The 12,711-nt window shown below is 35.2% G+C and overlaps 2 protein-coding genes across 2 annotated transcripts; one reads left to right on the top strand and one right to left on the bottom strand.

The window, feature by feature from the left end:
* Nucleotides 1–2,375: 2,375 nt before the first annotated feature.
* On the bottom strand, nucleotides 2,376–5,056 carry EIF2 (eukaryotic translation initiation factor 2). The gene is made up of 6 exons (XM_021440052.2): nucleotides 4,728–5,056; nucleotides 4,197–4,276; nucleotides 3,723–3,952; nucleotides 3,166–3,287; nucleotides 2,980–3,093; nucleotides 2,376–2,731 (listed from the first exon to the last, which is right to left on the bottom strand). The coding sequence occupies exons 1-6, from the start codon at nucleotides 4,950–4,952 to the stop codon at nucleotides 2,642–2,644; spliced, it is 861 nt and encodes a 286-aa protein (XP_021295727.1). The 5' UTR covers nucleotides 4,953–5,056; the 3' UTR covers nucleotides 2,376–2,641.
* Nucleotides 5,057–10,117: 5,061 nt separating this feature from the next.
* On the top strand, nucleotides 10,118–11,788 carry LOC110425452 (putative 7-methylxanthine methyltransferase 5). The gene is made up of 4 exons (XM_021440389.2): nucleotides 10,118–10,246; nucleotides 10,367–10,765; nucleotides 10,851–11,120; nucleotides 11,214–11,788. Exons 1-4 carry the CDS (start codon nucleotides 10,169–10,171, stop codon nucleotides 11,556–11,558), a joined length of 1,092 nt encoding a protein of 363 aa, XP_021296064.2. The 5' UTR covers nucleotides 10,118–10,168; the 3' UTR covers nucleotides 11,559–11,788.
* Nucleotides 11,789–12,711: the final 923 nt, after the last annotated feature.

Genomic DNA, 12,711 nt, shown 5'->3' with positions numbered 1-12,711 from the left:
AAATATAAAGAAGTTAAGTTTGATCTCTTAGGTAACTAGGTGATGATGATAGTATAATACTCTTAAAAAAAAAGTGACTGCTTTGTAGTTCAGGCCCGGCGCTTCTCCAAGAACATATTTTGAATACTCATCACCAAGTTTTGAAGGATGGGGAATTGAAATTTTGGTTCGAGATAAAGGGATATGGTTACTAAAATTATGGTTATTTGGTGAGTGAACTTAGAAATGACAAAAGGGTAGTATGTAGACTTGTTTTTGGGTAAGATTGGCTGTTGTAACGAGTATTAAAATGGGTTTTAGATTTTATAATCGAGTTTGGATTACGGGTACTTCAAAATTAAAAAAATCAAATCATGGTTATTTTGTGAGTGAACTTTAGGATGACAATAAGTAGTATGTAAACCGGTTTTTGAGTGGGATACAGATATTAGATTTTGTAATCAGATTTAGGTATAGATATTTCAAAATTAACAAATAATTCTACCTATTGCAATTCCTAAAGAACTCAATGAAAATTTGGATCGAAAATATATTTGACATGAACTAATAAGATCCTAAAGAAAAAATAATATTCCTTTTCCATTTGTTCATATTCATCCTTTGCCTCGTTATGTTTATCAAAATTAAACTTGATAGAATTCTAGCTAGGTTCGGTCAAGAAGCAAGTACTAAAGAAGGGCTAAAAAATGTTTGTATTGGGTCTACAATTCCCAAAGAATTTCATATGTAAACAAACTAAAAAAAATAGAACAAGAAATTGTCTCTTAGCACTTGGCAGTGCGTTCTAACTTCTAGGCAAACATTGTATAATAATCATATATAGATTTGGAATTGGAAAGAAACCTAATCCTTTCTTTGATTTGAGCACTGCCGTCACTATGCCACCAAGCATATAATTTAAACCCTAATGATCTCTAACTTTCAAAGTGTAATGACGGGCCAAAGGGAGTGTACTGGTGAGATTGGAGAAAGAGCCAACAAAGATTGTGTGTCTGGGTATGATTGTCGGGTTTCTGCTCTGTGTTGTCCACGTAGATCCTAGGACCATATAAATCCCACCATGCAAGGACAAAAAAGGCACGAAAAAAAGATGTTATAGTCAGTGAGAATCTAACGAGGAAGAAAAGAAAGCCAACCCTAATGGGGTTTATATATAAATATATTTAGAGAGAAAACAGGGAGAGAAAATGTAGGGCACGCGTGAAATCTAGGCCCGCCCCAAGTTTCCTGACGACTTCCTCTCCGCCTTTTTGTCTGGTCTTTTCTCTTTTTCTTGTTTGTCTGCACCACTTTTTGTCGGTAAATCCATGAATGCTGTATTAATTACCTAGGACGGATGGGTGATGATCTGATAACAGGCAGCGTAATCCGGGAGGGGAAGCAGAAAACAGTCTTGAGACCCAATCATAGGAAGAGGAAATTGACAGCTTAAATGGTGGACATGACAGACGGTGCTAGGGGGAGGGGACAGAGACACTGATGGACATGGCTAGGCTGATGACGACCAATCACAGGACAACACATGGAGCTAAATTAGGTCGAGCCTTGTTTTTAGAAGCTGTGACTAATCAGTTAGCAGCATCAATCCGTCTACTATTTTGAGTAAAATTTTGGTATTGGGTGCTTTCAAGTGTATTATTTTATGAGGTTAGAAAATTATTTACAGAAATAATTTAGCGTAAATGATTAAGTAATCTTTAAACTATTATATTTAATGTGAAAAATAAAACTCTATTATTTTTGTTATATTGAAAGAAGTCATTATTTCAATTTTTACCTACAGGAGTTCTTAATCATAATGTAACATTAATAACAGTGAAATTTAATGTCCACTATATATCAACTAGTATCGAATGTGATGGTTACTAATTTTTTGTTTAGATTTAATGACTTATGTGGATAATATTTTTGTATTAAATGTAAAAATTGATATTTAATGCAATGGATTTCGAGATTAATCTTAAAGAATACCTTTAGTATTTAAGCTATGACTTATAATTGAGTAAATGACCACTTAATTACTGACCTATTGATAATTCATTCGAACACCACACCACCCTAAGCTGTAGAAAGTGAAAGAAAGATTAGATTGGATTCCCCTTATAAACCCATGACTCGAATGCCCATTGGGCCCAGCGTCCACTGCCCCATGTCTATTGGGCCCAGGGACAACCCTCGGTATTTGGCCAGCTCGAGGCCCAGAAAGGAATCATCTCCAAATTCTCTACATATTGAAATACATGACAATGCCTACATATCATCGCTTTCAAACCAAGCACAATCTCAATTGTCGGAAACTGAAATAACTGAATAAACTGCTAAAGTTAGAAGCCGATCCTCACTTCAATCGGCATAACCGGGCAGGGCAAGGAGGGTCATCCAAGGATGTTTCCATTCATAAATAAGACTTTTAGATTATGAGATAAACAAGATTTCTAAAGAAACGAAAACGAATTAAAAACAAAATTTAATTCAACCTCACTGGAGGAGGATAGTGTTTATGATACGCCACTGGGCAACAACAGGGCAATTTTTCGGACTCAAAACCACAAATAAGTATTACACACCTTCTCGGAAAATAATGGCCACAACCCACACAGTATGATTGCCTTGGTACAGAAACTTATCGCTCGGACAGAAGTTATAGGACCTGAGCAGATGTGTTCAACTTTTCTGCTAGGCCGAGTTGTGTCCTGGTGATGCTTGACAAGTATAGTAAAAGCAACTGATCCTGCAAAAGGCAAGAACCACGAGAAATTATAGGTGCAATTAGAGGCAGATGTTCACGACGGATAGGATCTTAAAACTTAAACAAATACTCCATGAATTAATATCGTACAAGACCATTGGCCGCACTAAGAAATTTGCTCTGTTGAATTAGGACCAAAGGTTTTTACCACCAAAGCACCAAAACTGTGTTTCAATGCTAAGGTCAAACAATTGTTATGATACTCGGAAATAAATTAAACTTTATCTTACCTGCAGACTGTCATTCACAAGCTTATCAAAAGCTGGAGGAGATAGTTTAGGTAAGGATGCTACTGTATCTGCTATAAATCTACCTATGCTGTTATCTGCTGCAACCCGCCCTTCCTGAGAATGAAAACAAATGTCATGCAAGGCAGCAGTTGAGAATAAAATAAAGATACGAGCAAAATTACCTACCACAACATCATCAACATATTTGTAGACGTCATCTATCAAAGCCAATAGTCTTCCCATTGTGACTTCCATTCCTTCCAAATCATTTGGCAGTTTGTCAACTGCTGTTGTCTTGAGGATGTCGACTATTTTTACAACAAATTTCTTTAGTTAGATTGTATCACAGCATAATCTTCTCAATCGCATTGCATAAAAGATTTCTTATACGGGGTCACGGGTGAAAGAAAGATGATAAGAACATGCCGGGCAGAACTACATAATGACTAACATATAAACATTCCTCTTCACCAGAAACACTCTAGGATAAATGTAGGAGGGGGGATGTTGAGCTTCTACTACCCTAAACCTTAAACCCTAAACACCCTAAAAAAAGATCAAGTGTACCCCTCTGCCTATTGCAGCTAGAAACCTTCTCACACAAGCGTAGAGCTAGGCATAAAAATATGTGTTCAAGTGTGCATGCACACGTGAATGTGTTTTAGAGAGAGAGAGAGAGAGAGAATATACAATATCTTAACGAAAGCAAGATGTTATCTAAGATAGTTTAAGTGTATACATACATCCAAGCCGCTCAGCTTCAACCATACGTAAATCAAGAGGAATTTCTTGGAATTGAGCAGCAAGTTGTAGGTCTCCAAGAGCTAAATTGACAGAAACATAAGCCTTTATGGTACCCTCTCCATTCCTAAATCCCGTATCCACCGTCAGATGAACAGGGTTAGGTACTTCCCTAGAATAAAAATCATGGATTAATGCACTACCACCTGTGACTCCAAGCCCAGTGGAATACCTGCAAAGTTACATAGAATTAATGGCTTAGTTTGCGTATTACAGAAATGTACAAACTCGCATTTGGCAATCAGTCAGTTAGATTGTGACAGTAGGAAAAAAGAAAAACATATTGAAGAGAAACTTTTAATACGAACAGTCTTATATTTGCATAATACCCCAATAGAACTGAAGGGCTACAACAGCTATGTCGTTTTGCTAGTTCAAACAAAAAAATACAACTTTGTAGGAGTATTGAGAATTACCATCCAACAATGACTTCTTTCGGATTCACTTTTTGGTGGGAGACTAACATATTATGATGGTATTCTATATCCAAAGCAACCTGCAGCCGTACCATATTGAAAAAAATTACAAAAGCAATTTAAAAAAAGGAAGTCTCAACTGCTCAAGCCTATGAAAACATTGTTTTCTTTAGTATTACTTAGAAAACTTCAGAGTAAAGCTAACTACAGCATCACTTAAAAGGCCAACGTGCATATGAATCAAATGCGCAAAGCTCTTGAATGTAAAAGATTTCATCTCCATCACTTAGTCACTCAGTTAAATGTTTTTGAAATTTTGCACAAGAATCACCAATTCCAATTCGCAAACGGCAAAACCAGAATCCATAACTATAGCTAGAACGCAAACCTCACTGGCAATTTCAAGACCAAAAAACATGATTTAATTCTCTTTTCAAGAAATCTTCATGATTAGGAAACTGTTTCAATCCAAACCAAAACAGATCTCGAACCAAAAACTACAAAATTTTAGAAGATAAGAGATTAACTGACCTGTTCAGAGGATTCGGTGTGAGGAACGGCGTAGGAGTTACGGATATCGACAGTGCCGTCAGGGAGGACGGAGCCAAGGAGAGTGCCGATGACGCGTTCGGCTTGGTCGGGACGCCTCACGTAGCAATCACAGATGTTGAATATGACTAGAGGGTGAACCTTCGCCGACAGACTCGCCGTTGACGGCGCATTGAACTGCAAAACGGTGTGATCGCTGGCCGCCATCTTGTCTCCCCCGATCTCCTTTCGGTTTGAGAAAGTGAAGGAACTGACAGAGAGAGAACTAGGGTTTTTGGGGGGGAGATGATAAGGAATTTTGATAGTTGATTTCTCTGGGCGGAATTTGTATATCTTAGTGCTCCACGACGGCCCATTTTTAAAATATTTGGGCCAAGTTTGAGGTAAGTGGGCCTCTTATAGATATTTTTTCATTATTTATTTAAAATTTTAATTAATTTAATCGTAACAACAAGGGTCGATCATGAGCTACACGGACCCGGTCCTACAAGGTCGGATTCGGCCAAGGCGGGGCCATATTTGATCTATTATGACGAGATCCGATTATATTATTATTATTATTAACATTCATATTTTTATTTTTTTTTCTTTTTTAAAAAAATATTTTTGTACTTTTTACCTTCTACATTGATAATTAATGAATTTCAATACTTTCAAGCAAGCCATAGAAATTTGTAAATGTGATAAGGTAAATTATAAATGTACCTATTGCCAATATCTTCACTTGCGCGTATACTCAAGTTTTTGCTCACGAGTATTTTAGAAATTTTCATATCACGTAATATCTTTTGTTAACGTGTTGGTCGGAATACATTATCGTGAATCAATGAATTTAATATAATAATATTATTCTAAAATAATAATATAATTAATTTTAAAAAGTGCCATTTGATAATAAAACCCATTTTATAAAAGGGTTTCAAAATCAAATAATAATGAATGCCAACTCAAACGTTTGTAAAATGTAATTTCACCCTTTTTCCATCCTTTTGAGAGAAAAAGACATCAATGAGAAGAAATCTTGATTTCCATATAAAAAAGAAAGAAGAGAAAGTGTTTTTGATGAATAGCTATATTTGTCAATAAAATTAAAGTCATAAAGGGTACTCTGATTTGAAGTATTCCATGTTTAAAAGATGATGTATGCAACAAAAGGTTGCATTAATTTGGCCCAAATATAGCAAGTTAGTTTACTATCACTTTCACGTGATTCACCCTTTATAGCGAAAGGGTTTATAGAACAATATATATTAAGCCATAAAGTAGCAAAAAATAAGTTGAAGCTGTTGTTGTTGATGAAGATTTCAGCTTAAGATTGGAAAAGACTGAAGATTGAGGAAAAAAGAATGACGTGTTTTATTTGTATTAATTGTACAATTTTACTTTTACTGTTTTGTGATTTATCATGGTTATTTTACCTAGGTTAATATTGTCCAGTGAGTTTCTTCTCTTGACTTGGCACCGTGGCAGTGCCAGATAACAACATTTAGAATTGAAAATCTTGAATGGAAATTGAAGGCTTGGAAAGTCTAACATGTCCCCAGAGGTGTTAACCATTTAGTTGATGAATTAGCCAAAAATGATGTTGCTAGAGATCATGATATCATTAATGTTATGCCTTGATTGTTTCTTAGGTCCACTCAAGTTGAAAGGGCCTTCGTGTTATCCTTTCTTAGGTTCGAAAGGTTTGGCAGAGTTTGTTGTCTTTCCTCTTCCTCTTTGCTGCTCCTGTTATGGCTTGGTGGTACTGGACTTTATATGAAAGTGTGCTGTACAAGCACTTTCTTGACGTTGATCTCCGCTGTTGATCCTTTTGAGGAGTGGTTGTTTTCTGATAAAGCTCAACTGTTTGTATGTTGGATGTTCACCCTTAAGAGTTCTTTGGGTGCCTAATGCCTTTCAAGATTGGGATAACAGTGTTTGGTTATTGAAATTGATGTTGGGCAATGCATCTAAATTGGCGAGATCGTTAAGTGGTTGGGCCACCACTGTTTGTTGTATTGGGTGTTTACGAGTTTGAAATATGGGGGAGACATGGATTATGCCCCATTTCTTTGTTCCTTTTAGCACGCTCTTTTTCTTGTTATAGAAGTTTTGTAAGTGTGAATAGGTCATAGTTTTGCTGTTACCAAAGGCCTTGTGGTTTCTTGCCAGCATATGGTGTAAAATCCCCAAGGCTTCTTTTTGTAAATCAAGGAATTTTCCCTTGTTTTATTTGATATTCAATGATACTTAATCTTTCAAAAAAAAAAATTACTCCAACGGTCACATGCATAATGAGTTTTTAATTGTTACTTAATATTAATTTTCAATAACAATTACCTAACATTAAAACTTTTTTTAATAATATCATTTATTAAATGCACTAAAGCCTTTTCTTGTAATCACTACTTTTTACACTATATATACAACTTTCATAATTCATTCGAGAACTTTTTTCTGCTCGGAACTAACACATTTTCCTCTAGAACTTCTTTATCTAAATTCTCTCTTTAGTTCTCTTTTACTCCATAATTCTCTTCTTATTATCTTTTATTTGCCACGACACTCAGTATTTTAGAAATTACTTCGATCTTCCTCTCTGTTGCAATGCTTCCTTTCGCTATCACAAGAACTCCTTGTACATTTTTAATTCTCTTCTACTCCATAATTTTTTTTTATTGTCTTCTACCTAGCACAACACTCAATATTTCAGAAATTACTTTGATCTTCCTCTTTGTTACCTCTGACTTATCTTTTACGTATTTGCAACGCTTCCTTTTCCTATCACAAAAATCCCTTTTCATAATTATCTAAACAAAACTTTATAACAAGTACTTACATCTAGGATCATTTAATCTAATAGACACAAAAGAATTTGTCATATTGTCAAATTTCGTTTTATTTTTCTCAATTAAATGAAATTTTTTTTTTTAAGTATCATGAAACTGATACAGAATCTTGACATAGCCAAGTAACATAGAACAACGAGACCTATCAAAGGTCTATCCTCCAAAGGTACGCGTCAATAAACATGACAAATAGCCTGAGAGCCACAGAGCAAAGGACCAAAGCTTTAAGGAGAAACACCAACCCAACAGGGGATAAACCGCCTATATAGAACAAAAAACCATCACAACACAAGTATAAATCGGAGAGCTCAACACCTTCCAGCAAACAAATTAGCAGCAATTGAAACAAAACTCATTAAGCCCAAGCCACACCATAGTCAACAACAGACTAAAGCATTCTGCCCGGAACATCCTTGCCAATTAAGCAAACCAATGGAACCCTCATCTCAACCCATAACTCGTACATGATTACTGAAAAACACAACACTAGAACACAACCAGGAAAGGCCTTTCACTCAACCTACTAAACTAGATCAAGTTTGGCACTATGCATGACTTCTTTGGCTGAGATAATTGTATGCAACAAAAGAATTCTGGCAGCTGATAGGACCAAAGAAAATACCAACAACAAGCCCTGCAAAATTCCCAAGAACTCCTCCACAACTTGCCGTTCTTGCAAGAGTAGCATACTAACCTTATTGGTTCAGACACATCGACAAACTTTTTGAGTTTTTAATGAACAACTTGAACCACTCAAGTTCCAAGATGAAATTCGCATCTTGCTAAGAGTAAACAATAAGAAACCCTGCAGAGAACAAACAGAACTGCAACTCTATTTAAAATTCTTTGTTTCTTTGGTCTTATCTTTTAATATATATTAATATGAAACTCGTTTGAAATATAAATATATAAAATATCAATAAATTTAAATGTCTTAAATACTTTTAAGGAATTACACAATCAATTTAGATCTGCAGCAAAAAATATAGAAACCATCAATTGAACAGTGGACCGCACTAACCTGGTACAAAAGTCTTCTGCCTCATGTATCAGTTTTTGTTAATTTGGTAGGTCACATCACATGGATCCTTCCAGACTAACTTCATCGGGAATGGACAAATGGGGCTACCAAATCTCATAGAAAACGACTTAAAACGTTTTGTTTTTAACTTGTATGTGAACGAATCAGAAGGACGTGGTACAACCTGAGAAGGCTACGAACATCATTTTTTAATTTTTTCCCCATATCGGTGTCATATCCCAGATCATCAGAAACGTTTCCCAAAGAAGAACATGGGAACAAGCTATACCAAAATAGTAAAGAAGACATTATGCCCACGTGGTGGAATTGTTTTGCATGATGAGGTGGGAGGGTTGAAAGACGTCTCAAGCAAGGAAGTCACTATTGAAAAGCGTGCCAGTGTCAGGATATCACACGATTAATACAGAGAAAACCAATGGAGGCCGTGAAGGAAATACTCTACATGAACAAAGGAGAAGGAGAAAATAGCTGTGTTAAGGCTGCACCAATGACGGTCTCGATATGATCTTATACCCCGTCTCTCTCTATCTTTTTACTTGCTTGGAGAAGAAGTAACGGACGGGTTATATGATATGATCAAGCAACCAGGAATGTTAATTTATAATCGCTTGCTTACATATTTTGATCAGGCAAAGTACATGTACTAACCTATATATGATGTCATTGTATTAATGGTTATTTTCATGGACTGCAAGCTTAAATGGAGCAAGTGTCGAAGGGTGTGTGGACCGTTGTAGCCTGTGCTATTCAAAGAGAAGGAGCTATTGGAAGGAGTGCAAAGCAGGACAAAAATCTTTCCCCTCCTTCCCTGTCTCATATATGAATTTGAATTGTCTATTTGATGTTTGTAGTGTAAAATATATTATCCTGTAATATTTTTTTTTGAAAAGCATGAATTTCATTAATATAAACCTGTACATATCCTCTAATTAAAAAAAGAGTAAATTAAATACTATTAATGAAAAATAATAATAAAATTAAAAACCTTTTTTTTCCATCCTTCCATCTTTCAACCATGGGTTTTCTCTTTGGAAATGGTGTTGGTTTCAATCGTGATTTTTAATTTTATTTTTTTCAATCCTCCTACCTCATCATGCTAAACAATTCCACCATGTCGGCATAAAATCAACTTTCCTTTTTTTGGAATGGGTTCTCCCATCTTTTTTCTTTGGGAACCGTTTCGGATGAGCTGGGAGGATTGAAAATTGTCTTCACCTATTGAGAAATGTCAGGATATTACACAATCAATTTAGATTTGTGGACAGAGAAACAAAATAAAGTATGTTATCCCTCTAACTAAATAAGAATGAAACACGTGATGGCATGAAGATTCGTGTTCCAGATTAGTCTGTCCACCGTTCAATTATTTTGAATTGTTTTGAAGATTATTTTGAAGATTCGTGTTCCTGATTAGTGATATTAAGCCCACGTGGAGAAATTGTTTTACATGATGATAAGCTGGGACGGTTGAAAAATGTCTCAAGCAAGGAAGGCTATATTAGAAAGCGTGCCAGTGTTGGGGTATCACACGATCAATACAGAGATAAACGATGGAGGCCGTGAAGGAAGTACTTTGCATGAACAACGGAGAAGGAGAAAATAGCTATGTTAAAGCTGCAACAATGACGGTCTCGATATGATCTTATACCCTCTCTCTCTCTCTATATCTATATATCTTTTTACTTGTTTATTTTGGTTATGGAAACATTGAGTTTCTAATCATGTTACAGAATTTTCTTTTATTGCAGATAAAAGTGATGGCCATAACCAAGCCGATAGTTCAGAAAGCTGTTCAATCTCTCTTCACGGAAACTGATCATTCAATCCCACTTCAAGTTGTTAACGTAGCTGACCTGGGGTGTGCTGTAGGTCCCCAACCTCTTGAATTCATATCAACAGTGATAGAGAGCATAGTGAAAAAATCCAGAGAAATGGGACGCGAAATGCCAGAAATCCAGTTTCACTTGAATGATTTAGTCGGAAACGATTTCAACACACTGTTCAAAGGGTTATCTGTGGTTCAAGAAAAATATAAGAAGGTTTCATGGTTTGCTATGGGCGCTCCTGGTTCCTTCCATGGTCAGCTTTTCCCTCGGAACTCCATGCATCTTGTACATGCGTGTTATAGCGTACATTGGCTCTCAAAGGTGTGCCACTTTTTCTTTAATTTATTACTACTTCTCGCAAAATACATTAACCTATATGATTAACGACTTTGGACGAATTTTCAAGGCACCAAAAATCACAAACGAAGCAGGGTTACCATTAAACAAGGGGAAGATCTATATGTCTAAAACCAGCCCTCCTGCGGTGACGAAGGCATATCTTTCTCAGTTCCAAGAAGACTTCTCTTCTCTCTTGAAATTCCGCTCTCAAGAGCTGGCACCTAATGGCCGTGCGGTCTTGATTTTCAATGGACGTCAAACTGCAAATCCCACAGACAAAGATACCTGCTACCCATGGGATCTTCTTGCTGAGGCCTTATCCTACCTGGTATCACAGGTAAAATGCCAAATTTTCAACTCTTTTTTGGTCTAAATTTTGATTGTTTAATCAACTAGGCTTGTTTGTTCTCATTGTTGGTCCATTTTGTAGGGACTGGTTGATGAAGGAAAATTAGATTCCTTCAATGTACCCTACTACAATCCCTCCCAAGAAGAAATTAAGTACTTGGTAGACAAGGAAGGTTCTTTGACAATCGAGTTCATAGACACAATTGAACTGGAGATTGGGGGTCCAAATGGATGGATGAACCCAGAATCAAGAATCAAATGCTACAGATGCTTTACGGAGCCCATTTTGTCACACCAATTCGGGGAAGAGGTGGTGGACAAGCTATATGATAAGGCCGAAGAAATTCTAGCTGAGGATTACAAGCATGGAAAAGAAGCAACCAAGAACATTGGCCTTGCTGTTGTACTGAAAAAGAAAAAAATCTGACCTGAAGCTGATTTCTGGGTCATTCAGGAAAGAATTTGGCCAAAGAATCAGAATCAATGGCATAAATAAATGGTATGAATTATGGAGTTTATTTGGATTTATGCAGTTTGCTTGTTAGAGGATTTGTACGAAGTCTTCGCTGTTTCTTGGTTATGCCAAGATTTTGTATCAAATTCTTGATAATAAAATCTTTATCTTTGATTAAGAAAAAAAAATAATGGTATGATCTCGTGAAACTTTTTTTTTTTTGGTATTAAGATGTCAAGTGGCATTTTTTAATCTATATATATAATTATATATCTATTTTCTATAAATAAATTGAAAGTGACTTGTTGAGAAAATTGGGTTTGGTAGAGATTTGTCTCATGATATAATAAAATTAAATCTGATAATTCATATTTTCATGTTTTAGTCATGTTACGTAAACATGAGATATTAATAGTTATACGAGTAAAGATAAACACGACACATGAGATATTAAAGATAAATACGACACGATTAATTAATTATGCTAGAATCTTAAATTAATTATGCTAGAATCTTAAAGATATATACAGATATATTGAATAAATATATAACACGATACGACATGGTTAATAGGATTATTAAATGTGCCGAGTTAAATTTTATACAACATAATTAATATGATTAAAATTTATATAATTTATAACCTATTTATACAATTAATACTATTAATATGATCAAATTAAAATATATACAAGTAAATTATGATTCTATTGTTTAAATTTACAATAAACAAAATTATAAACATCATAATATTGACGAAATATAATCAAATTCAATATAAATAAAAATAAATTATCATAAAATATTAATATTTATACGAATCAATAAATAGGTATTATCCATGTATCAAAAACCAACCCTCCTGCAATAAGAAAGGCATGATTTTCTCAGTTTCAAGAGGACTTCCTTTTGTTCTTGAAATGTCAATATCCAAAGATGGTACCCAACGGATGCATCCTTTTCATAATTAATGGAAGGAAACTTGGAGATCCCATAGTTAAGGAAAACATCTACCACTTTGAAGTCCTATTCAAGTCCATATCTTACATGATTTTAAAAGTGAAATCTTACTAAAATTTAATTATTATTTTATATATCGAGAGTAGTATTTGTTTAATTTCACAAG

The sequence above is a fragment of the Theobroma umbraticum genome, unplaced genomic scaffold (assembly GCF_002168275.2).
Source record: "Theobroma umbraticum cultivar Fairchild unplaced genomic scaffold, ASM216827v3 scaffold_81.0, whole genome shotgun sequence".
Taxonomy (NCBI): Eukaryota; Viridiplantae; Streptophyta; class Magnoliopsida; order Malvales; family Malvaceae; genus Theobroma; species Theobroma umbraticum.
The sequence above is the reverse complement of the archived record's forward strand: the minus strand, read 5'-3'. Positions and strand labels throughout refer to the sequence as shown.

What these genes read in the sequence shown, in the direction of transcription:
- EIF2 (XM_021440052.2), bottom strand. Translation starts at nt 4,952, where the DNA reads ATGGCGGCCAGCGATCACACCGTTTTGCAGTTCAATGCGCCGTCAACG. An exon ending in ACACCGAATCCTCTGAACAG is followed by an intron (nt 4,277 to 4,727) that starts GTCAGTTAATCT and finishes GTACGGCTGCAG; the next exon opens with GTTGCTTTGGATATAGAATA. An exon ending in AAAGAAGTCATTGTTGGATG is followed by an intron (nt 3,953 to 4,196) that starts GTAATTCTCAAT and finishes GTAACTTTGCAG; the next exon opens with GTATTCCACTGGGCTTGGAG.
- LOC110425452 (XM_021440389.2), top strand. Translation starts at nt 10,169, where the DNA reads ATGGAGGCCGTGAAGGAAGTACTTTGCATGAACAACGGAGAAGGAGAA. An exon ending in TTAAAGCTGCAACAATGACG is followed by an intron (nt 10,247 to 10,366) that starts GTCTCGATATGA and finishes CTTTTATTGCAG; the next exon opens with ATAAAAGTGATGGCCATAAC. An exon ending in TATCCTACCTGGTATCACAG is followed by an intron (nt 11,121 to 11,213) that starts GTAAAATGCCAA and finishes TCCATTTTGTAG; the next exon opens with GGACTGGTTGATGAAGGAAA.